Consider the following 24,302-nt stretch of genomic DNA (forward strand, 5'->3'; position numbering starts at 1 on the left):
GTCGACATCAAATAATTTTTATACTTTAGTGACAGACAGTGATCTGGACAGAGAGACAGCGTCTTTGTATAACATCACTGTGACCTGCTCTGATGAAGGAGTCCCCTCCCTCTCCAGCAGCGTCACTCTCACCTTACAGATCTCTGATGTCAATGACAACGCGCCTGTCTTTGAGAGGAGCTCATATGAGGCCTACATTGTAGAAAACAACACACCAGGTCTCTCTATATTCACAGTCAAAGCTTCAGACGCTGACTGGAACCAGAATGCGCGTGTTTCTTACATCCTGGAGGACTCCTCTGTTAACGGAGTGCCAGTCTCCTCATATGTGTCGGTCAGTGCTGATAGTGGAGTCATCCATGCAGTGCGCTCTTTTGACTACGAGCAGATCAAAGATTTCCACTTCCGCGTCAAAGCGCAGGATGGAGGCTCTCCTCCACTCAGTAGCAACGTGACAGTGAAAATAATGATCCAGGATCAGAACGATAACCCCCCTCAGGTCCTGTACCCAGTCCAGACTGGTGGCTCTGTGGTGGCTGAAATGGTGCCTCGTTCAGCAGATGTGGGCTATCTGGTGACCAAAGTGGTGGCTGTTGATGTGGACTCTGGACAGAATGCCTGGCTCTCCTATAAACTGCAGAAAGCCACAGACAGGGCGCTGTTTGAAGTGGGCTTACAGAATGGAGAAATAAGAACGATCCGCCAAGTGACTGATAAAGATGCAGTCAAACAAAGACTGACTGTTATAGTGGAGGACAACGGGCAGCCCTCTCGTTCAGCTACAGTCATTGTTAACGTGGCGGTGGCGGACAGCTTCCCTGAAGTGCTGTCGGAGTTCACTGACTTTCCACACGACAAGGAGTACAACGACAACTTGACTTTTTACTTGGTGCTGGCTTTGGCTGTCGTTTCCTTCCTCTTCATCACGTGTTTGGTGGTTATTATATCAGTGAAAATCTACAGATGGAGACAGTCTCGCGTCCTGTATCACTCCAGTCTGCCTGTGATTCCATATTATCCACCACGTTACTCAGACACTTTGGGGACAGGGACTCTCCCACACGTGTACAATTACGAGGTGTGCAGGACGACTGACTCCAGAAAGAGTGACTGTAAGTTTGGCAGAGCTGGTAGTCAGAACGTGCTGATAATGGATCCCAGTTCAACAGGGACGATGCAGCGACTACAGAGTGAGAAGAACATCCTGGATGAACCAGACTCTCCTTTAGAGGTTAGACTGCTATGCTTACATTTAATACTTTACTAATCTAACACTTTTTTTTTTTTTTTTTTTTTAATTCATGGCACCATTGTCTCTTCATTCCGTGCCTGTCATCTTTCTTTTTCTGATACAAGAGCTGTTTTCATATTTGTGGAGCTGCACAGAGCTTCGGTAGTCAACAAAGTGGTGTGTGTACAGAGCTAGGTTTTGCTCTTTGTGGTTAATTTTGTCTTTATTTAGCTTTCAGCCATTGAAGATAATGTCATCTATTCACTAAATTGTCAGATGACACTGTCTGTTGTTAGATTTTACTTAAAACACTAATTTAGATAAATCTGTAATTAAACAATGATGTTGCTGACTTAAACCAAGATCGTACTGAGTCTAATCAAATACTACTAGTAGTACTGTTACATAAGAATAAGAATAAAACGTTTTTGGTTGTTTTCCTGTAGCCAACTATATTTCTCATCCTTCTTTTCCAATATTTGCTGTTTGGTGTACTGAACAGAAAGGGCCGCTATTGGCCAGAGTGTGGCAGTCTTCGACAGGACTGACAACTGTACCTCCCCTTTAGATTTTGTCCTGGTAGACAATAAAACAGGCACGAACCGCCTGTCCTCGTTTAAATAGAAAACTGCTCACGGACATGGGAAGCTGTTAGTATTTTGTGGATCTTCTCCTTGATGCACGATCGGAAATTGTGACAATATTCTTATGGATTACAGTTTTGTTAAAATGAGACTGGACTGCACCGACAAAACAATGAAACGGCAAGTACTGTTGTTCATCTCCGTCGTCTCTCTCACGGCGGTGTTCGGGCAGGTCAGCTACTCCATTCCGGAGGAAATGGAGAAAGGTTCATTAGTCTGTAATTTAGCTCAGGATTTAGGTTTGGATTTTAAAAGACTCAAATCGGGTAGAGCTCGTATTCATTCGGGAGGCAGTGCAGAATATATCGAGCTGAATAGAGAGCGGGGCGTCCTCCTTATCAAAGAGAGAATAGACAGAGAAACGTTGTGTGGAGAAACGACGCCCTGTGCGTTACACTTACAGATGATTTTGGAAAACCCGATGGAATTGTTTCGCATAACAATAGAAATCACAGACATAAACGACAACGCTCCCAGCTTTGCGTCCAGCGAGAAACGTTTTGAAATCAGCGAGTCAGCAGTCATTGGGTCTAAATTTGTACTGGAGCAAGCTGTCGATGCTGACATTGGTACAAACGATCTCCAAAGCTACTCGTTAAATCCAACAAATAACTTTGCATTGAAATTAGAGAATCAAGCGGGCGGAATTAAAAAGGTGGAGATGGTTCTGCAGAAACCTCTCGATAGAGAGCACCAGGAACAGATATCACTGTTATTAACAGCCACAGATGGCGGACAGCCGCGTATGTCAGGTACAATGCAGATAACTGTCAACGTGTTGGATGCAAACGACAATGCACCGGTTTTCACTCAGTCCGTATACAAAGCAACAATAACCGAGAATTCCTCAAGGGGAACCAGTGTTATAACTGTTAGTGCCTCTGACAAGGACGGAGGTTCGAATGGAGAAATATCATACGCCATTTCAAATAGCAAGCGTCGTTTATCTGACCTATTTCAGATCGATAGAAAAACAGGAGAGGTTATCCTAATCGGTGAAATAGATTATGAAAAAGCGAAGCTCTTCGAAATTAATATCGAAGCTATAGATAATGGAGGACTCTCTGATTCCAGTAAGATCTTAATTGATGTTACAGATGTAAATGACAACAGCCCTCAGTTGAAAATACTCTCTAAATCTGACACAATTTTAGAAGACTCACCTGAGAATACTGTCATTGCTATGCTAACCGTAAATGACCCTGACTCTGAGAGGAATGGAGAGGTGAAGTGCAATATTAATGATGACATTCCGTTTAAAATACAGAACACAATGAATGGATTTTACAGCATTGTTACAGAAGTAGCCTTAGACAGAGAGGTCGCATCTCAATATAATATCACTGTGACCTGCTCTGATGAAGGAGTCCCCTCCCTCTCCAGCAGCGTCACTCTCACCTTACAGATCTCTGATGTCAATGACAACGCGCCTGTCTTTGAGAGGAGCTCATATGAGGCCTACATTGTAGAAAACAACACACCAGGTCTCTCTATATTCACAGTCAAAGCCACAGACTCTGACTGGAACCAGAATGCGCGTGTTTCTTACATCCTGGAGGACTCCTCTGTTAACGGAGTGCCAGTCTCCTCGTATGTGTCGGTTAGTGCTGATAGTGGAGTCATCCATGCAGTGCGCTCTTTTGACTACGAGCAGATCAAAGATTTCCACTTCCGCGTCAAAGCGCAGGATGGAGGCTCTCCTCCACTCAGTAGCAACGTGACAGTGAAAATAATGATCCAGGACCAGAACGACAACCCCCCTCAGGTTCTGTACCCAGTCCAGACTGGTGGCTCTCTGGTGGCTGAAATGGTGCCTCGTTCAGCAGATGTGGGCTATCTGGTGACCAAAGTGGTGGCTGTTGATGTGGACTCTGGACAGAATGCCTGGCTCTCCTATAAACTGCAGAAAGCCACAGACAGGGCGCTGTTTGAAGTGGGCTTACAGAATGGAGAAATAAGAACGATCCGCCAAGTGACTGATAAAGATGCAGTCAAACAAAGACTGACTGTTATAGTGGAGGACAACGGGCAGCCCTCTCGTTCAGCTACAGTCATCGTTAACGTGGCGGTGGCGGACAGCTTCCCTGAAGTGCTGTCGGAGTTCACCGACTTTCCACACGACAAGGAGTACAATGACAACCTGACTTTTTACTTGGTGTTGGCTTTGGCTGTCGTTTCCTTCCTCTTCATCACATGTTTGGTGGTTATTATATCAGTGAAAATCTACAGATGGAGACAGTCTCGCGTCCTGTATCACTCCAGTCTGCCTGTGATTCCATATTATCCACCACGTTACTCAGACACTTTGGGGACAGGGACTCTCCCACACGTGTACAATTACGAGGTGTGCAGGACGACTGACTCCAGAAAGAGTGACTGTAAGTTCGGCAGAGCTGGTAGTCAGAACGTGCTGATAATGGACCCCAGTTCAACAGGGACGATGCAGCGACTACAGAGCGAGAAGAGCATCCTGGATGAACCAGACTCTCCTCTGGAGGTTAGAATGATACAAATCTGATAATCACACTCATACTTTTATTTTATTTTATTTTTCAGTTTTGTCAAATATTGTCAATACCTTTTCAGTACCTTGGACAGCGAAAGAACATACTCTGTTTTATTTCTTTGTACTATTTTTCTCTTTTACCTTAACGTTTTTCTCCTTCGTTCACACTGCAGGTGATTGCCTTTGTATTAAGTCAGTGTTTGTTGTCATGACTCAGGGAAAATATTGTGCTATTTGTAATTTTTATTTTCTTCCATATAACCGCAACGGCCGTCTTTTATTGATGGTTGTTTATTCAGCGGCCATAGGGCTCAGAAGTAAAAAAAAAAAAAAAAAAAAAAAAAAAAAAAAAAAGAAATTAACACATGTAGTTTCGTATTGTGAACTCAGTGGGCCGCTGTTGACCAGGGTCTCTGCATTTAAATTTCTATTTATGTGCTGGGACGTCCCCTGTACTCGCACAAGGGAGAAAGACTCCGAAGCATACCGCACATTCGACAGAGGATTAAGCACCATACACGGAATATCGAATTGGAATAATTTGATCGTGAAACGTTGATTAAACAGACCAGACCGTATTTTTTATTTCCGTCAATTACGCAGATTGCAAAAAGCAGGACAAATCGTTACTTTGGCTCGACGGATGTGCCTGAGAGAACAATGAGACGGCAAGTACTGTTGTTTTTCTCGGTCCTCAGTCTCAGTTCAGTGCTCGGCCAGGTCAGCTACTCTATTCCCGAGGAAATGCCCAAAGGCTCTTTGGTCGGTAACATAGCTCAGGATTTAGGTTTAGATGTGAAACGACTACATGCGGGCAAAGCTCGCATTTACACAGGAGACAGTACAGAATACATTAGTCTTAACAAGGAAAAAGGACTCCTCGTTATCAAAGAGAGAGTCGACCGCGAAGCTCTCTGTGGCCAGACAACGCCTTGCGCTTTGCATTTTCAGGTTGCCTTAGAAAACCCAATAGAAATATTCCCGATTACTGTCGAAATCACAGATATTAATGACAATGCTCCCGTATTTGAAAAGGAAGAGAGAAGGTTTGAAATAAGCGAGTCCGCAGTCATCGGCTCTAAGTTCATGCTGGAGAAAGCGATAGACCCTGATATCGGACTGAATGGTCTTCAGAGCTATACACTGAAGCCCAATGACAACTTTAAGCTTAAATTGCATAGTCAGTCTGATGGCGGCAAAAAGGTGGAAATGATTTTACAGAAACCTCTAGATAGAGAGAAACAGGAGTTTGCATCATTGCTATTAACGGCTGTAGATGGAGGAGAACCGCAGAGGTCTGGGACGATGCAGATTCATGTTACTGTATTAGACGCTAATGACAACGCTCCTGTTTTTACGCAAAACATTTACAAAGCGAGTGTAAAAGAGAACTCCGTCACGGGAACGCTCATTACAGAGGTGAGTGCTTCTGATGCAGACAAAGGCTCGAATGGAGAGGTTAGCTACGTAATAGGAAACAGCATGAGGAGCATCTCAAAATTATTCCACGTTACTGAAGATGGTCGTCTTATATTGAATGGGCCTATCGATTATGAAAAAGCCAAAAAATATGAGATTGATATAGAGGCAGTGGACCGAGGCGGTTTATCTGATTCAAGCAAAGTGGTCATTGATGTCGGTGACATTAATGACAACAGTCCCGTTATTAATATGATTTCATCATCAAATTCAATCGGAGAAGATTCTCGTTCCAACACAGTGGTAGCTGTTATGGCTGTAAATGATCCTGATTCGGAGGAAAACGGGAAGGTCCAATGTGCAATTAATAAAAATATACCATTTGCAATCACATCGACATCTAGTAATTTCTATAGTATAGTGACAGACAGTGAGTTAGACAGAGAGAGAGCCTCTGAGTATAACATCACTGTGACCTGCTCTGATGAGGGAGTCCCCTCCCTCTCCAGCAGCGTCACTCTCACCTTACAGATCTCTGATGTCAATGACAACGCGCCTGTCTTTGAGAGGAGCTCATATGAGGCCTACATTGTAGAAAACAACACACCAGGTCTCTCTATATTCACAGTCAAAGCCACAGATGCTGACTGGAACCAGAATGCGCGTGTTTCTTACATCCTGGAGGACTCCTCTGTTAACGGAGTGCCAGTCTCCTCATATGTGTCGGTCAGTGCTGATAGTGGAGTCATCCATGCAGTGCGCTCTTTTGACTACGAGCAGATCAAAGATTTCCACCTCCGCGTCAAAGCGCAGGATGGAGGCTCTCCTCCACTCAGTAGCAATGTGACAGTGAAAATAATGATCCAGGACCAGAACGACAACCCCCCTCAGGTCCTGTACCCAGTCCAGACTGGTGGCTCTCTGGTGGCTGAAATGGTGCCTCGTTCAGCAGATGTGGGTTATCTGGTGACCAAAGTGGTGGCTGTTGATGTGGACTCTGGACAGAATGCCTGGCTCTCCTATAAACTGCAGAAAGCCACAGACAGGGCGCTGTTTGAAGTGGGCTTACAGAATGGAGAAATAAGAACGATCCGCCAAGTGACTGATAAAGATGCAGTCAAACAAAGACTGACTGTTATAGTGGAGGACAACGGGCAGCCCTCTCGTTCAGCTACAGTCATTGTTAACGTGGCGGTGGCGGACAGCTTCCCTGAAGTGCTGTCGGAGTTCACTGACTTTCCACACGACAAGGAGTACAATGACAACCTGACTTTTTACTTGGTGCTGGCTTTGGCTGTCGTTTCCTTCCTCTTCATCACGTGTTTGGTGGTTATTATATCAGTGAAAATCTACAGATGGAGACAGTCTCGCGTCCTGTATCACTCCAGTCTCCCTGTGATTCCATATTATCCACCACGTTACTCAGACACTTTGGGGACAGGGACTCTCCCACACGTGTACAACTACGAGGTTTGCAGGACGACTGACTCCAGAAAGAGTGACTGTAAGTTCGGCCGAGCTGGTAGTCAGAACGTGCTGATTATGGACCCCAGTTCAACAGGGACGATGCAGCGGCTACAGAGCGAGAAGAGCATCCTGGATGAACCAGACTCTCCTCTCGAGGTTAGAAAGGTGTTGCATCACACATGCTCTCCCTAATTACTTGTCATGGTCAAACACTTTAATCAAATGTATCAGCATTTTGGTCATGTCGATTGGACGCTCCTTTTTCAGCACCTTGGAGAGCAACATGGACGATTTATACATTCATGTAATTAAGAGCGACAGATAAAAATTATCTTTTTTCACCCCATAATGCAAATCTAGAGGTCTTTTGAAGTCTGTGTGTGTGTGTGTGTGTGTGTGTGTGTGTGTGTGTGAGAGAGAGAGAGTGTGAGCGAGTGAGCGCGCGTGTGACCGTGCGTGCGTGCATGTGTGTGTATATTTTGTCCAAATTTTCCACTGCATTGTAATTAAATAATTTTCATCAAGGACGACACAGCATTATGATTTAATTCCAACATTTTTGCGTTATATCTTAAGTTTTTCTACCTCTCACCACACGTCTCTGCAGTTTTACTCTCTGAACTCAATGGGCCGCTGTTGTCCACTCTCTTGCAGTTATTATATATTTACAGCAGTACCGCCTCTTCATTTCGTTGTACGAGAGAGAAGGGACAGGCGCAGACTGCATTGTCTTCGGCAAAGGGACGGATATACACGACGAGGCAAAACTGTCATTGTTTTACTCCACATTTGAGGATTACTGTTGCTTCCTATTTCAATCGAACGACTGTCGATCTTTCTGAACGGATTTTACGTGGTTACTGGTTCTTCTTGTCGAGATATTTTCAGACAATGAGACGGCAAGTACTGTTGTTTATTTCGATCCTCTCCCTTCGCTCAGTCTTCGCACAGGTCAGCTACTCTATTCCGGAGGAAATGGCGAAAGGCTCTTTAGTTGGTAATATAGCTCAGGATTTAGGTTTAGACATTAAACGACTGAAGTTGGGTAACGCTCGTGTTTATTCTGGTGATAGCAGAGAATACATCGAGCTTAGTAGCGACAGAGGGGTCCTCCTTATCAAAGAGAGAATAGACAGAGAAGCGTTGTGTGGCGATACGACCCCGTGTGCTGTGCATTTTCAGATTGTTTTAGAGAATCCTATGGAGTTTTACAGTGTAACAGTTGAAATTACAGACATCAACGACAATGCACCAACCTTTGAAAAAAACGAAATAAAATTCATAATTAGCGAGTCCGCAGTGGTCGGGGCAAAATTTGATTTAGAGAGAGCTGTGGATTTGGATGTAGGTACCAACACGCTCCAAAGTTACCTCCTTAAGCCAAGTGATAATTTCGTGCTGAAACTGCACAACCAAGCCGATGGTACAAAGAATGTTGAGATGGTGTTACAAAAGCCTCTGGACAGAGAGAAAAACGAGTTCATTTCTTTGGCGTTAACGGCTTTAGATGGAGGAGAGCCGCAGATGTCAGGAACAATGCAGATTCTCATCACAGTGTTAGATGCGAATGACAATGCTCCTGTTTTTACACAGCCGATATATAAAGGCACTGTAGCTGAAAATGCTGCCAAAGGTACGATCGTTACTACTGTCAGTGCTTCAGATGCTGATCATGGCTTAAATGGTAAAATAACGTACTCGATCACAAATACATTGGATGACGTCAGACACATGTTTGAGATAAATGAAGACAATGGCGAGGTTAGGCTGACGGGACGTTTAGATTATGAAAAGAAAAGAAATTTTCAGATCAATGTCCGCGCAAGGGATAATGGAGGACTCACGGATTCCTGTAAAGTGATTGTAGATGTCGTTGACATAAATGACAATGAACCAACTATTAAAATCATGTCAAAATCAGCAATTATATCAGAGAGTGCAAACCCCAACACAGTCGTTACAATGATTAACATCCAAGACCCAGACTCGGGAGAAAATGGTAAAGTTCAGTGTTTCATAAATGAAAACATTCCTTTCGTGTTGAAATCAACTTCAAATAATTTTTATAGTTTAGTGACAGACAGTGATCTGGACAGAGAGAGAGCCTCTGAGTATAATATCACTGTGACATGCTCTGATGAAGGAGTCCCCTCCTTCTCCAGCAGCGTCACTCTCACCTTACAGATCTCTGATGTCAATGACAACGCGCCTGTCTTTGAGAGGAGCTCATATGAGGCCTACATTGTAGAAAACAACACACCAGGTCTCTCTATATTCACAGTCAAAGCTTCAGACGCTGACTGGAACCAGAATGCGCGTGTTTCTTACATCCTGGAGGACTCCTCTGTTAACGGAGTGCCAGTCTCCTCATATGTGTCGGTCAGTGCTGATAGTGGAGTCATCCATGCAGTGCGCTCTTTTGACTACGAGCAGATCAAAGATTTCCACTTCCGCGTCAAAGCACAGGATGGAGGCTCTCCTCCACTCAGTAGCAACGTGACAGTGAAAATCATGATCAAGGATCAGAACGATAACCCCCCTCAGGTCCTGTACCCAGTCCAGACTGGTGGCTCTCTGGTGGCTGAAATGGTGCCTCGTTCAGCAGATGTGGGCTATCTGGTGACCAAAGTGGTGGCTGTTGATGTGGACTCTGGACAGAACGCCTGGCTCTCCTATAAACTGCAGAAAGCCACAGACAGGGCGCTGTTTGAAGTGGGCTTACAGAATGGAGAAATAAGAACGATCCGCCAAGTGACTGATAAAGATGCAGTCAAACAAAGACTGACTGTCATAGTGGAGGACAACGGGCAGCCCTCTCGTTCAGCTACAGTCATTGTTAACGTGGCGGTGGCGGACAGCTTCCCTGAAGTGCTGTCGGAGTTCACTGACTTTCCACACGACAAGGAGTACAATGACAACCTAACTTTTTACTTGGTGATGGCTTTGGCTGTCGTTTCCTTCCTCTTCATCACGTGTTTGGTGGTTATTATATCAGTGAAAATCTACAGATGGAGACAGTCTCGCGTCCTCTATCACTCCAGTCTGCCTGTGATTCCATATTATCCACCACGTTACTCAGACACTTTGGGGACAGGGACTCTCCCACACGTGTACAATTACGAGGTTTGCAGGACGACTGACTCCAGAAAGAGTGACTGTAAGTTCGGCAGAGCTGGTAGTCAGAACGTGTTGATAATGGACCCCAGTTCAACAGGGACGATGCAGCGGCTACAGAGTGAGAAGAGCATCCTGGATGAACCAGACTCTCCTTTAGAGGTTAGAAATGTGTTGCATCCCACATGCTCTCCCTAATTACTTGTTATGATCAAACACTTTAACCAAATGTATCAGCATTTTGGTCATTTCGATTGGACGCTCATATTTCAGCACCTTGGAGAGCAAAATGGACGATTTATACATTCATGTAATTAAGAGCGACAGAAAAAAATTATCTTTTTTCACCCCATAATGCAGATCTAGAGGTCTTTTGAAGTGTGTGTGTGTGTGTGTGTGTGTGTGTGTGTGTGTGTGTGTGTGTGTGTGTGTGTGTGTGTCTTTAGTCCAAATTTTCCACTGCACTATAATTAAATAATTTTCATCAAGGACCACACAGTATTAAAATTCAGTGTCGATATTTTTACGTTATATCTTAAGTTTTTCTACCTCTCACCACACGTCTCTGCAGTTTTACTCTCTGAACTCAATGGGCCGCTGTTGTCCACTCTCTTGCAGTTATTATATATTTACAGCAGTACCGCCTCTTCATTTCGTTGTAAGAGAGAGAAGGGACAGGCGCAGACTGCATTGTCTTCGGCAAAGGGACGGATATACACGACGAGGCAAAACTGTCATTGTTCTACTCCACATTTCAGGATTACTGTTGCTTCCTATTTCAATCGAACGACTGTCCATCTTTCTGACGGATTTTACGTGGTTACTGTTTCTTCTTGTCGAGATATTTTCAGACAATGAGACGGCAAGTACTGTTGTTTATTTCGATCCTCTCCCTTCGCTCAGTCTTCGCACAGGTCAGCTACTCTATTCCGGAGGAAATGGCGAAAGGATCTTTGGTCGGTAATATAGCTCAGGATTTAGGTTTAGACATTAAACGACTGAAGTTGGGTAACGCTCGTGTTTATTCTGGTGATAGCAGAGAATACATCGAGCTTAATAGCGAAAGAGGGGTCCTCCTTATCAAAGAGAGAATAGACAGAGAAGCGTTGTGTGGCGATACGACCCCGTGTGCTGTGCATTTTCAGATTGTTTTAGAGAATCCTATGGAGTTTTACAGTGTAACAGTTGAAATTACAGACATCAACGACAATGCACCATCTTTCGAGAAGAGCGACATTAAATTCAGAATTAGTGAGTCCGCAGTGGTCGGGGCAAAATTTGTTTTAGAGAGAGCTGTGGATTTGGATGTAGGTACCAACACGCTCCAAAGTTACCTCCTTAAGCCAAGTGATAATTTCGTGCTGAAACTGCACAACCAAGCCGATGGTACAAAGAATGTTGAGATGGTGTTACAAAAGCCTCTGGACAGAGAGAAAAACGAGTTCATTTCTTTGGCGTTAACGGCTTTAGATGGAGGAGAGCCGCAGATGTCAGGAACAATGCAGATTCTCATCACAGTGTTAGATGCGAATGACAATGCTCCTGTTTTTACACAGCCGATATATAAAGGCACTGTAGCTGAAAATGCTGCCAAAGGTACGATCGTTACTACTGTCAGTGCGTCAGATGCTGATCATGGCTTAAATGGTAAAATAACGTACTCGATCACAAATACATTGGATGACGTCAGACACATGTTTGAGATAAATGAAGACAATGGCGAGGTTAGGCTGACGGGACGTTTAGATTATGAAAAGAAAAGAAATTTTCAGATCAATGTCCGCGCAATGGATAATGGAGGACTCACGGATTCCTGTAAAGTGATTGTAGATGTCGTTGACATAAATGACAATGAACCAACTATTAAAATCATGTCAAAATCAGCAATTATAACAGAGAGTGCAAACCCCAACACAGTCGTTACAATGATTAACATCCAAGACCCAGACTCGGGAAAAAATGGTAAAGTTCAGTGTTTCATAAATGAAAACATTCCTTTCTTGTTGAAATCAACATCAAATAATTTTTATAGTTTAGTGACAGACAGTGATTTAGACAGAGAGAGAGCCTCTGAGTATAACATCACTGTGACCTGCTCTGATGAAGGAGTCCCCTCCCTCTCCAGCAGCGTCACTCTCACCTTACAGATCTCTGATGTCAATGACAACGCGCCTGTCTTTGAGAGGAGCTCATATGAGGCCTACATTGTAGAAAACAACACACCAGGTCTCTCTATATTCACAGTCAAAGCTTCAGACGCTGACTGGAACCAGAATGCGCGTGTTTCTTACATCCTGGAGGACTCCTCTGTTAACGGAGTGCCAGTCTCCTCATATGTGTCGGTCAGTGCTGATAGTGGAGTCATCCATGCAGTGCGCTCTTTTGACTATGAGCAGATCAAAGATTTCCATTTCCGCGTCAAAGCGCAGGATGGAGGCTCTCCTCCACTCAGTAGCAACGTGACAGTGAAAATGATGATCCAGGACCAGAACGACAACCCCCCTCAGGTCCTGTACCCAGTCCAGACTGGTGGCTCTCTGGTGGCTGAAATGGTGCCTCGTTCAGCAGATGTGGGCTATCTGGTGACCAAAGTGGTGGCTGTTGATGTGGACTCTGGACAGAATGCCTGGCTCTCCTATAAACTGCAGAAAGCCACAGACAGGGCGCTGTTTGAAGTGGGCTTACAGAATGGAGAGATAAGAACGATCCGCCAAGTGACTGATAAAGATGCAGTCAAACAAAGACTGACTGTTATAGTGGAGGACAACGGGCAGCCCTCTCGTTCAGCTACAGTCATTGTTAACGTGGCGGTGGCGGACAGCTTCCCTGAAGTGCTGTCGGAGTTCACTGACTTTCCACACGACAAGGAGTACAATGACAACCTGACTTTTTACTTGGTGCTGGCTTTGGCTGTCGTTTCCTTCCTCTTCATCACGTGTTTGGTGGTTATTATATCAGTGAAAATCTACAGATGGAGACAGTCTCGCATCCTGTATCATTCCAGTCTGCCTGTGATTCCATATTATCCACCACGTTACTCAGACACTTTGGGGACAGGGACTCTCCCACACGTGTACAATTACGAGGTTTGCAGGACGACTGACTCCAGAAAGAGTGACTGTAAGTTCGGCAGAGCTGGTAGTCAGAACGTGCTGATAATGGACCCCAGTTCAACAGGGACGATGCAGCGGCTACAGAGTGAGAAGAGCATCTTGGATGAACCAGACTCTCCTCTGGAGGTTAGAAATTGCTAGTTATCTCTTTGTCCCATAAAGTTACGCTTTAAATTACTTTCCTCCTATTTTCAGAACCTTGGAGAGGGACATGACTCCATATTCAAAACCATTTATTTTTCCAGTTGAACTTCAGGTGTCTGTTTAAATTGACTATTATATTTTCATGCAATCTATCTTTTCGGATTTTCGCATCTCCATTGATCCCAATTAATGTGCTATTTTATTCATCCAGTAGCTGTTGTCTCAAACACTAATGGCCACTCGTATATTTTCTTCCTCTTTTCATCCTTAACCTTGGCTTCTCGATTTGTTTTACACATTTCACATGCAATGTTATTTTATGAACTCACAGTGCCGCTGTTGGCCAGTCTGTATTAGATTTTCCTCAGATTCATTGTACCTCCCATCTTGTCTTTATTATCGAGAGAGAGAGAAAGAGACAGAAGCAACGCGCACCGTCCGGAATTCATCAGAGATACAGAACGGGATATATTTTTTCGTTTTCGGAATATGCTTTTAACTCGGCGTTGAGTGGAAAAACATCAGAGGGCAGCAACCCAAAAGCCATACTTGCTTTACTCTGGGATAACGTTGGACAGAACAATGAGACGGCAAGTACTGTTGTTTTTGTCGGTCCTCTCTCTCAGCTCGGTGCTCGGACAGGTCAGCTACTCAATTCCCGAGGAAATGCCAAAGGGCTCTCTTGTAGGCAACATGGCAAAGGATTTTGGCTTGGATGTAAAAAGACTAAAATCGGGTAAAGCTCGCATTTTCACTCGAGACAGTGACCAGTATATCGAGCTGAACAACGAAAGAGGAGTCCTCCTCATCAAAGACAGGATAGACAGAGAGGCGCTCTGTGGACAAACGACGCCTTGTGCTTTGCATTTTCAGATTATATTAGAGAATCCGATGGAATTCTACAGTGTTACTATTGAAATCACGGATGTTAATGATAGCCCTCCATCCTTCGAGAAGAACGACGTCAGATTTAAGATTAGTGAATCCGCTGTCAGTGGGGCTAAATTTATATTAGACCGGGCAGTTGATCCCGATGTTGGCTCAAATGGATTACAAACATATACACTCGAACCGACAGACAATTTTGTTGTTAAATTGTATGATCAAGCTGATGGGACGAAAAATGTCGAAATGGTGTTAGAAAAACCTCTTGACAGAGAAAAAAATGAACACCTTTCTTTAGTGCTGACAGCGGTGGATGGAGGAGAGCCGCAGATGTCAGGAACAATGCAGATTCTCATCACCGTGTTAGACGCTAATGACAATGCTCCTGTTTTTACGCAACCTATTTATAAAGCCTCTATTAAAGAAAATGCACCAATCGGAACAGTTGTAGCGACAGTAACAGCAACTGATGCAGATCATGGATCTAATGGTAGAATCACTTATTCTATTTCGAGCATATTAGATAATGCCCGTGGGTTATTTGAAGTTAACGATCAAAGTGGTGAAATTCGGCTGAAAGGAAATATTGACTATGAAAAAGCTCGAACATTTCAAATAAACATTCGTGCAAGTGATGATGGAGGACTAGTTGACTCCTGTAAAGTAATGATCGACGTCATTGATGTCAATGACAATAAACCCGATATCCATATAATGTCAAAATCAAACGTGATATCAGAAGATGCAAAACCCGGAACTGTTGTGACAATTATAAATATTGATGACGCGGACTCTGGTGAAAACGGCAAGGTCCAGTGCAGTATCAATAACAATATTCCTTTTGTGATGAAGTCTACAACCAATTATTTCTACAGTTTAGTGACAGACAGTGAGTTAGACAGAGAGACAGCGTCTCAATACAACATCACTGTGACCTGCTCTGATGAAGGAGTCCCCTCCCTCTCCAGCAGCGTCACTCTCACCTTACAGATCTCTGATGTTAACGACAACGCGCCTGTCTTTGAGAGGAGCTCATATGAGGCCTACATTGTAGAAAACAACACACCAGGTCTCTCTATATTCACAGTCAAAGCTTCAGACGCTGACTGGAACCAGAATGCGCGTGTTTCTTACATCCTGGAGGACTCCTCTGTTAACGGAGTGCCAGTCTCCTCATATGTGTCGGTCAGTGCTGATAGTGGAGTCATCCATGCAGTGCGCTCTTTTGACTACGAGCAGATCAAAGATTTCCACTTCCGCGTCAAAGCGCAGGATGGAGGCTCTCCTCCACTCAGTAGCAACGTGTCAGTGAAAATAATGATCCAGGACCAGAACGACAACCCCCCTCAGGTCCTGTACCCAGTCCAGACTGGTGGCTCTGTGGTGGCTGAAATGGTGCCTCGTTCAGCAGATGTGGGCTATCTGGTGACCAAAGTGGTGGCTGTTGATGTGGACTCTGGACAGAATGCCTGGCTCTCCTATAAACTGCAGAAAGCCACAGACAGGGCGCTGTTTGAAGTGGGCTTACAGAATGGAGAAATAAGAACGATCCGCCAAGTGACTGATAAAGATGCAGTCAAACAAAGACTGACTGTCATAGTGGAGGACAACGGGCAGCCCTCTCGTTCAGCTACAGTCATTGTTAATGTGGCGGTGGCGGACAGCTTCCCTGAAGTGCTGTCGGAGTTCACTGACTTTCCACACGACAAGGAGTACAATGACAACCTGACTTTTTACTTGGTGCTGGCTTTGGCTGTCGTTTCCTTCCTCTTCATCACATGTTTGGTGGTTATTATATCAGTGAAAATCTACAGATGGAGACAGTCTCGCGTCCTCTATCACTCCAGTCTGCCTGTGATTCCATATTATCCACCACGTTACTCAGACACTTTGGGGACAGGGAGTCTCCCACACGTGTACAATTACGAGGTTTGCAGGACGACTGACTCCAGAAAGAGTGACTGTAAGTTCGGCAGAGCTGGTAGTCAGAACGTGCTGATAATGGACCCCAGTTCAACAGGGACGATGCAGCGGCTACAGAGTGAGAAGAGCATCTTGGATGAACCAGACTCTCCTATGGAGGTTAGAAATTGCTAGTTATCTGTCCCTCGAAGCTACGCTTTAAATTACTTTCCTCCTATTTTCAGAACCTTGGAGAGGGACATGACTCCATATTCAAAACCATTTATTTTTCCAGTTGAACTTCAGGTGTCTGTTTAAATTGACTGTTATATTTTCATACAATCCATCTTCTCAAAATTTTGCATCTCCATTTATCCCCATTAAGGTGACATTTTTTTTCATCCAGTAGCTGTTGTCTCAAACACTAATGGCCACTCGTATATTTTCTTCCTCTTTTCATCCTTAACCTTGGCTTCTCGATTTGTTTTACACATTTCACATGCAATGTTATTTTATGAACTCACAGCGCCGCTGTTGGCCAGTCTGTATTAGATTTTCCTCAGATTCATTGTACCTCCCATCTTGTCTTTATTTTCGAGAGAGAGAGAAAGAAACAGAAGCAACGCGCACTGTCTGGAATTTGCCAGAGATACAGAACGGGATATATTTTTTCGTTTTCGGAATATGCTTTTAACTCGGCGTTGAGTGAAAAACATCGGAGGGCAGCAACCCAAAAGCCATACTTGCTTTACTCTGGGATAACGTTGGACAGAACAATGAGACGGCAAGTACTGTTGTTTTTGTCGGTCCTCTCTCTCAGCTCGGTGCTCGGACAGGTCAGCTACTCAATTCCCGAGGAAATGCCAAAGGGTTCTCTTGTAGGCAACATGGCAAAGGATTTTGGCTTGGATGTAAAAAGACTAAAATCGGGTAAAGCTCGCATTTTCACTCGAGACAGTGACCAGTATATCGAGCTGAACAACGAAAGAGGAGTCCTCCTCATCAAAGACAGGATAGACAGAGAGGCGCTCTGTGGACAAACGACGCCTTGTGCTTTGCATTTCAAGATTATATTAGAGAATCCGATGGAATTCTACAGTGTTACTATTGAAATCACGGATGTTAATGATAACCCTCCATCCTTCGAGAAGAACGACGTCAGATTTAAGATTAGTGAATCCGCTGCCAGTGGGGCTAAATTTATATTAGACCGGGCAGTTGATCCCGATGTTGGCTCAAATGGATTACAAACATATAAACTCGAACCGACAGACAATTTTGTAGTTAAATTATATGATCAAGCTGATGGGACGAAAAATGTCGAAATGGTGTTAGAAAAACCACTCGACAGAGAAAAAAATGAACACCTTTCTTTAGTGCTGACAGCGGTGGATGGAGGAGAGCCGCAGATGTCAGGAACAATGCAGATTCTCATCACCGTGTTAGACGCTAATGACAATGCTCCTGTTTTTACGCAACCTATTTATAAAGCCTCTATTAAAGAAAATGTACCAGTCGGAACAGTTGTAGCGACAGTAACAGCAACTGATGCAGATCATGGATCTAATGGTAGAATCACTTATTCTATTTCGAGCATATTAGATAATGCCCGTGGGTTATTTGAAGTCAACGATCAAAGTGGTGAAATTCGGCTGAAAGGAAATGTTGACTATGAAAAAGCTCGAACATTTCAAATAAACATTCGTGCGAGTGATGATGGAGGACTAGTTGACTCCTGTAAAGTAATGATTGACGTCATTGATGTCAATGACAATAAACCCGATATCCATATAATTTCAAAATCAAACGTGATATCAGAAGATGCAAAATCCGACACTGTTGTGACGATGATTAATATTGATGACGCGGACTCTGGTGAAAACGGCAAGGTCCAGTGCAGTATCAATAACAATATTCCTTTTGTGATGAAGTCAACAACAAATGATTTGTATAGTTTAGTGACAGACAGTGATCTGGACAGAGAGAGAGCCTCTGAGTATAATATCACTGTGACCTGCTCTGATGAAGGAGTCCCCTCCCTCTCCAGCAGCGTCACTCTCACCTTACAGATCTCTGATGTCAATGACAACGCGCCTGTCTTTGAGAGGAGCTCATATGAGGCCTACATTGTAGAAAACAACACACCAGGTCTCTCTATATTCACAGTCAAAGCTTCAGACGCTGACTGGAACCAGAATGCGCGTGTTTCTTACATCCTGGAGGACTCCTCTGTTAACGGAGTGCCAGTCTCCTCATATGTGTCGGTCAGTGCTGATAGTGGAGTCATCCATGCAGTGCGCTCTTTTGACTACGAGCAGATCAAAGATTTCCACTTCCGTGTCAAAGCGCAGGATGGAGGCTCTCCTCCACTCAGTAGCAACGTGACAGTGAAAATGATGATCCAGGACCAGAACGACAACCCCCCTCAGGTCCTGTACCCAGTCCAGACTGGTGGCTCTCTGGTGGCTGAAATGGTGCCTCGTTCAGCAGATGTGGGCTATCTGGTGACCAAAGTGGTGGCTGTTGATGTGGACTCTGGACAGAATGCCTGGCTCTCCTATAAACTGCAGAAAGCCACAGACAGGGCGCTGTTTGAAGTGGGCTTACAGAATGGAGAGATAAGAACGATCCGCCAAGTGACTGATAAAGATGCAGTCAAACAAAGACTGACTGTTATAGTGGAGGACAACGGGCAGCCCTCTCGTTCAGCTACAGTCATTGTTAACGTGGCGGTGGCGGACAGCTTCCCTGAAGTGCTGTCGGAGTTCACTGACTTTCCACACGACAAGGAGTACAATGACAACCTGACTTTTTACTTGGTGCTGGCTTTGGCTGTCGTTTCCTTCCTCTTCATCACATGTTTGGTGGTTATTATATCAGTGAAAATCTACAGATGGAGACAGTCTCGCGTCCTCTATCACTCCAGTCTGCCTGTGATTCCATATTATCCACCACGTTACTCAGACACTTTGGGGACAGGGACTCTCCCACACGTGTACAATTACGAGGTGTGCAGGACGACAGACTCCAGAAAGAGTGACTGTAAGTTCGGCAGAGCTGGTAGTCAGAACGTGTTGATAATGGACCCCAGTTCAACAGGGACGATGCAGCGGCTACAGAGTGAGAAGAGCATCCTGGATGAACCAGACTCTCCTTTAGAGGTTAGACTTCATATAAGAAACGATACACAACCACTTCTAATATTCAGGACCATGGACAGGGACACTATCTATCTATCTATCTATCTATCTATCTATCTATCTATCTATCTATCTATCTCAATCTGTATTTATACAGCTATTTCTGCAATTTCTTTTGTCGTCCCTAAGTGCCGCTGTTGGTTAGTGTGAGGAAAATAAGACCATTTTTCCTGAGTGAAATCCTCCCTCTTCTGTCTGTCTGGGGCGTTATCATAGCTCTATTTTAATCGGAACCGGTAGCCTGACAAAGCCAGCCACCGATCTCAACTATGAGCTCATGATCAAATATTTGGTCAGATTTTGAACAGGCGATTTGTTTTTCCTTTCGGATTTTGCCAAAGCTTTCGTCATGACGAGCGTCCTTTGTTGTGTGGCAGAAAAAAAATCCTCGTCATGGATGCCGCTGCTTCTCTGCATTTGTGTCGCAGAAATGGCTCTCGGACAGGTCCGTTATTCTATACCTGAGGAGATGTCGACAGGCTCGGTTGTGGGAAATATCATTCAGGACCTGGGCTTGGATGTTAAGCGGCTGAAGTCTGGGCGGGCTAGGATATTTACCGAGGACGACAGTGAGTACATAGGTCTGAATGCAGAGAAAGGAACTTTAGTTGTGGCTAAAAGGATAGACAGAGAAGAATTGTGCAAGCAGGTGTCTCCCTGCTCTCTTCATTTCCAAATCATCCTCGAAAATCCAATGGAGTTGCATCGGATTGATGTAGAGATTACAGACATTAATGATAATGCTCCGTATTTTTCTAAAAAGGAATACAGTTTCCAGGTTAGTGAATCTGCCTCACCGGGTGCTCGCTATTCGCTGGAGAGTGCCAGAGATCCCGATGTGGCACAAAACTCTATTCAAACATACAAACTCAACCCTACCGATAATTTCAAATTAAATGTTGTCTCTCGTCCTGATGGAACCAAATACATTGAAATGGTTCTTCACACGTCGCTTGACAGAGAAAAGCAAGAAGAGCATAAACTAACTCTGACAGCATTTGACGGTGGTAATCCTCAGAAATCGGGTTCTGTCAAAATAAATGTCGTTGTTTTGGATGCAAATGACAATGCGCCAGTGTTCAGTCAGTCTGGTTACACAGTTACAGTTCCCGAAAACGCGTCTCGAGGCACTGTTATTTTAACAGTCAGTGCCACTGATAATGATAAAGGAGCGAACGATGAGGTCGTGTATTCGTTCTCCCAGCACACCGATAGTGCATCATCCCTCTTTAATATGGATCCTCATACCGGGGAGATAAGCGTAATTGGTGTGTTAGATTACGAAAAAGCTAAACATTATGAAATTGATATTGAAGCCACAGACAAAGGAGGGTTGGGAGACACAAGCAAAGTCCTCATAGAGGTGACCGACCTAAATGATAATGCCCCTATCATAAGCATTATTTCCCTTTCCAATCCCATACCAGAGGATTCGGCTCCAGATACTATTATAGCAATGCTCAACATTAAAGACCTGGACTCAGGAAAAAATGGCCAAGTTAAGTGTTTTATTAGCCCAGATTTGCCTTTCAAAATCAAGTCATCGTCGACTAATTTTTATAGCCTGATGTCTGACGATGTTTTAGACCGTGAAACAATGCCGGAGTATAATATAACAATAACAGCAATGGACGAGGGATTCCCTTCTTATTCTACAAACAAGACCATTAATCTAAGAATATCTGACGTAAACGACCATGCTCCAATTTTCCCACGGCCATTTCTGACCGCTTTCATTCCTGAAAATAATTCACCTGGCATGTCGCTCCTCTCTGTCAAAGCCACTGACCAGGACTCTGGAAACAATGCGCGCATTTCCTATTTCCTTGAAGATAGCCACCTGAATGGTATGTCAGCCTCCGCTTATTTTTCAGTGAATGCAGAGAGTGGAGAGATACTTGCTGTGCGCTCTTTTGACTATGAACAAACGAAAGAGTTCCACATTCGCGTCAAAGCGCAGGATGGAGGCTCTCCTCCACTCAGCAGCAACGTGACAGTGAAAATAAAGATCCAGGACCAGAACGACAACCCCCCTCAGGTCCTGTACCCAGTCCAGACTGGTGGCTCTCTGGTGGCTGAAGTGGTGCCTCGTTCGGCAGATGTGGGCTATCTGGTGACCAAAGTGGTGGCTGTTGATGTGGACTCTGGACAGAATGCCTGGCTCTCCTATAAACTGCAGAAAGCCACAGACAGGGCGCTGTTTGAAGTGGGCTTACAGAATGGAGAAATAAGAACGATCCGCCAAGTGACTGATAAAGATGCAGTCAAACAAAGACTGACTGTTATAGTGGAGGACAACGGGCAGCCCTCTCGTTCAGCCACAGTCATTGTTAACGTGGCGGTGGCGGACAGCTTCCCTGAAGTGCTGTCGGGGTTCACTGACTTTCCACACGACAAGGAGTACAATGACAACCTGACTTTTTACTTGGTGCTGGCTTTGGCTGTAGTTTCCTTCCTCTTCATCACGTGTTTGGTGGTTATTATATCAGTGAAAATCTACAGATGGAGACGCGAGCGCCTTGCTTACAAATCCAGTGGGAATCTTCCAGTTATTCCGTATTACCCGCCCCTTTACGCAGACGTAGGAGGTACCGGCACGTTGAAGCAGGCGCTCAGTTATGAGGTGTACGGAACTACTGACTCCCGGAAGAGTGATATGAAGTGCTCCCGACCCTTCAGTCAGAGCACCCTGAGTGTTGACCATAGTGCCACCAGGACGGTGCCAAGACATAAGACAGAGTCAGAGAATATACTCACAGAGGTGAGATCAGCCTCTTGTTTCTTTCTTTGAAACCCGTGTGCCCATTCTTTTTTTATTCAGTGCTTTGATTTCTGTTTAGCCACAGCACACTCAATATTTGGCTGCCTCTGGTACTGAACATAACTACTCACTGAAAGGTCCACTCATTCTCAGACTATTCTTGTTTTCATCCTTTCCTCCCTTTGCATTTCACTGTACACAATATGGAACATCAGTTTTTCTGTTACTGCTTAAGCGAGTATCAACACTGGACGTTGCACTGTTCCCCCTTTCATTCCCCTTTTATTTCTACTGCTCCAACTTTGCCCCAAAAAAGATAAGATTTTTAAAAGACTCAGTGAAACAGAGAAAATCACTCAAATATCATGTAAGTCTGGTTCTCCTATTTTTGCATTTCACTCAGTATTCAAAATGTATTTATTAGTATTTGAGATAACTTCACACTTATGTTGACTTGTCGCATGCTTTGTACAGAGGCTGTACCTACATCTAACTGTGGTTTTCTATGTTTTTTGGAAGCTATGCTGTGTCAGATGCTTTATGACACTACATGCCCTTACTGGCATCATCTTTGCGGTGTCTTTCCCCTTCATTCCATTCTTTGATATTCATATTGATTCATTTATAATGTAGTGCTGCAAATTATAGACATCATTTTGCCTTGAAGTGTGACGTTACATGCAGACAAGCCAAGTAAAATTGTGTTTTAGTTGCTTAGGTTTGATCCTTTTCCACCTACTGTACGTGTGAGAGAACAATACAGAAGCTACAATGAAAAACAGAGTTCTAGGCTGCATCCCTGCTAAAGCCTTGCTACAGATTGCTCCCACATAGAGACACACCACTGAGCCATGCACTACTTTTCAGTGACCTAGATCCCTTCACAACACAGTGCAGCCATAGGCAGGGGCTACACACACAGAGAAAAGGAGCAGGGATGGATGCAAGCAAAATATAGTCAAGAATATATTAAAAAAATGCAAAGAGTGACAATCATATTGATGAAGAGGTTTAAAATGTGGAAGTGGAGAAGTCACTACTGGTGCTGGGGAGATTGAAAATGCAGGAGAAAAGCAGTGTGATGGAGAGGAAGGGGGAGGCAGCGGGGGAGGGGAGGAGGCACGTGGTAAACCGGCACAGTCTCCACCATCCCTGTGCAGCATTCGTGTTCGTGATGCACGGCAGCCATTTTGATGTGCAGCCCTCTTTGTGTGCTGAAATAGGGGCCACAGGAAAGTCTTATTTGTGAGACAGTTGTGCCAGGTAAAGGGCACAGGTCAGCATGAGGTGTTTATTGATAAAATATAAAGGAACGGATGAGAAATAATGAGAGAGAGAGGGAGGGAGAGACAGGAGAGAGCTACATTAGTTATATAACAAATGACAAGGGGATGTCAGAAATCAGGACAGAGGCTGAATGCGTTTGAATAGAAACATTTAATGACAAAGCAAAACTGACCTGGAATGTATTCAGATGTAGCTGTCAGCAAACTCTGTAAAATCATGATTTTAGTCAAAATCTGTAAGTTACTAATAAGACTTAGAAGTTATACAGTTACAGAGTAGATTTGTGAGGGTTTACATGATATGCTGAATATGAAAATGTTTTTTAAAAGTGATGGTGTGTTATTATAGTAATGCCTGAGGTGAGGAAAGTAAAGGCATGTGTGTTTAATATCTGACATTTAATGAAAATAATGTGTCTTGTGATGAAAGGGCACATAAAGCTTTGTTTAAAGATCCAGCTTGATGCATGAGTGATTACTAAATGCTTGTATGATGTGGTTGAGGGTCGTCTGTCTGCAGTTAGGTTTGCTGAGTTTTGGCGGCCATTAGAGGAAGCATTAGATCAACTTTGTGTGCCTGGTCTGTTCGCTCTGGGTGGTGTATGTGGTTTAGCAGTAAAATCTGCATGA

General features: G+C 44.2%; 4 protein-coding genes across 36 annotated transcripts in view; all 4 read left to right on the top strand.

Annotated features, from left to right (window-relative positions):
* The window catches only part of LOC143325917 (protocadherin gamma-C5-like), a 280,430-nt gene that overhangs the window by 204,881 nt on the left and 51,247 nt on the right, over positions 1-24,302 (top strand). Inside the window, exon 1 of one of the 33 annotated variants that reach the window (XM_076739303.1) lies at positions 1,255-4,372. The exons of 26 other annotated variants lie outside the window; for them this stretch is intronic. In XM_076739303.1, the coding sequence (XP_076595418.1) occupies positions 1,940-4,372 (2,433 nt within the window). In that variant the 5' untranslated portion in view covers positions 1,255-1,939. Of the gene's footprint in view, positions 1-1,254; positions 4,373-4,392; positions 7,424-13,651; positions 16,606-17,094; positions 19,587-19,655; positions 22,387-24,302 lie in introns of those variants that run through there. 6 more of the 33 variants (XM_076739332.1, XM_076739341.1, XM_076739328.1 and 3 more) reach the window with 6 other exon arrangements.
* LOC143325938 (protocadherin beta-16-like) overlaps positions 1-24,302 on the top strand; it is a 59,190-nt gene that overhangs the window by 29,198 nt on the left and 5,690 nt on the right. The window lies entirely within an intron of this gene.
* Positions 1-24,302, top strand: part of LOC143325930 (protocadherin beta-16-like) — a 164,908-nt gene that overhangs the window by 5,163 nt on the left and 135,443 nt on the right. The gene's annotated exons all lie outside the window — the stretch shown is intronic.
* Positions 8,018-10,862, top strand: LOC143325939 (protocadherin gamma-A10-like). Its single transcript, XM_076739361.1, has 2 exons — positions 8,018-8,472; positions 9,760-10,862. The coding sequence occupies exons 1-2, from the start codon at positions 8,159-8,161 to the stop codon at positions 10,577-10,579; spliced, it is 1,134 nt and encodes a 377-aa protein (XP_076595476.1). The 5' UTR covers positions 8,018-8,158; the 3' UTR covers positions 10,580-10,862.

This window comes from Chaetodon auriga, chromosome 9 (genome assembly GCF_051107435.1).
Source record: "Chaetodon auriga isolate fChaAug3 chromosome 9, fChaAug3.hap1, whole genome shotgun sequence".
In the NCBI taxonomy this organism is placed as follows: Eukaryota; Metazoa; Chordata; class Actinopteri; order Chaetodontiformes; family Chaetodontidae; genus Chaetodon; species Chaetodon auriga.

What these genes read in the sequence shown, in the direction of transcription:
- LOC143325939 (XM_076739361.1), top strand. Translation starts at nt 8,159, where the DNA reads ATGAGACGGCAAGTACTGTTGTTTATTTCGATCCTCTCCCTTCGCTCA. An exon ending in GTTTTAGAGAATCCTATGGA is followed by an intron (nt 8,473 to 9,759) that starts GTTTTACAGTGT and finishes TCCACTCAGTAG; the next exon opens with CAACGTGACAGTGAAAATCA.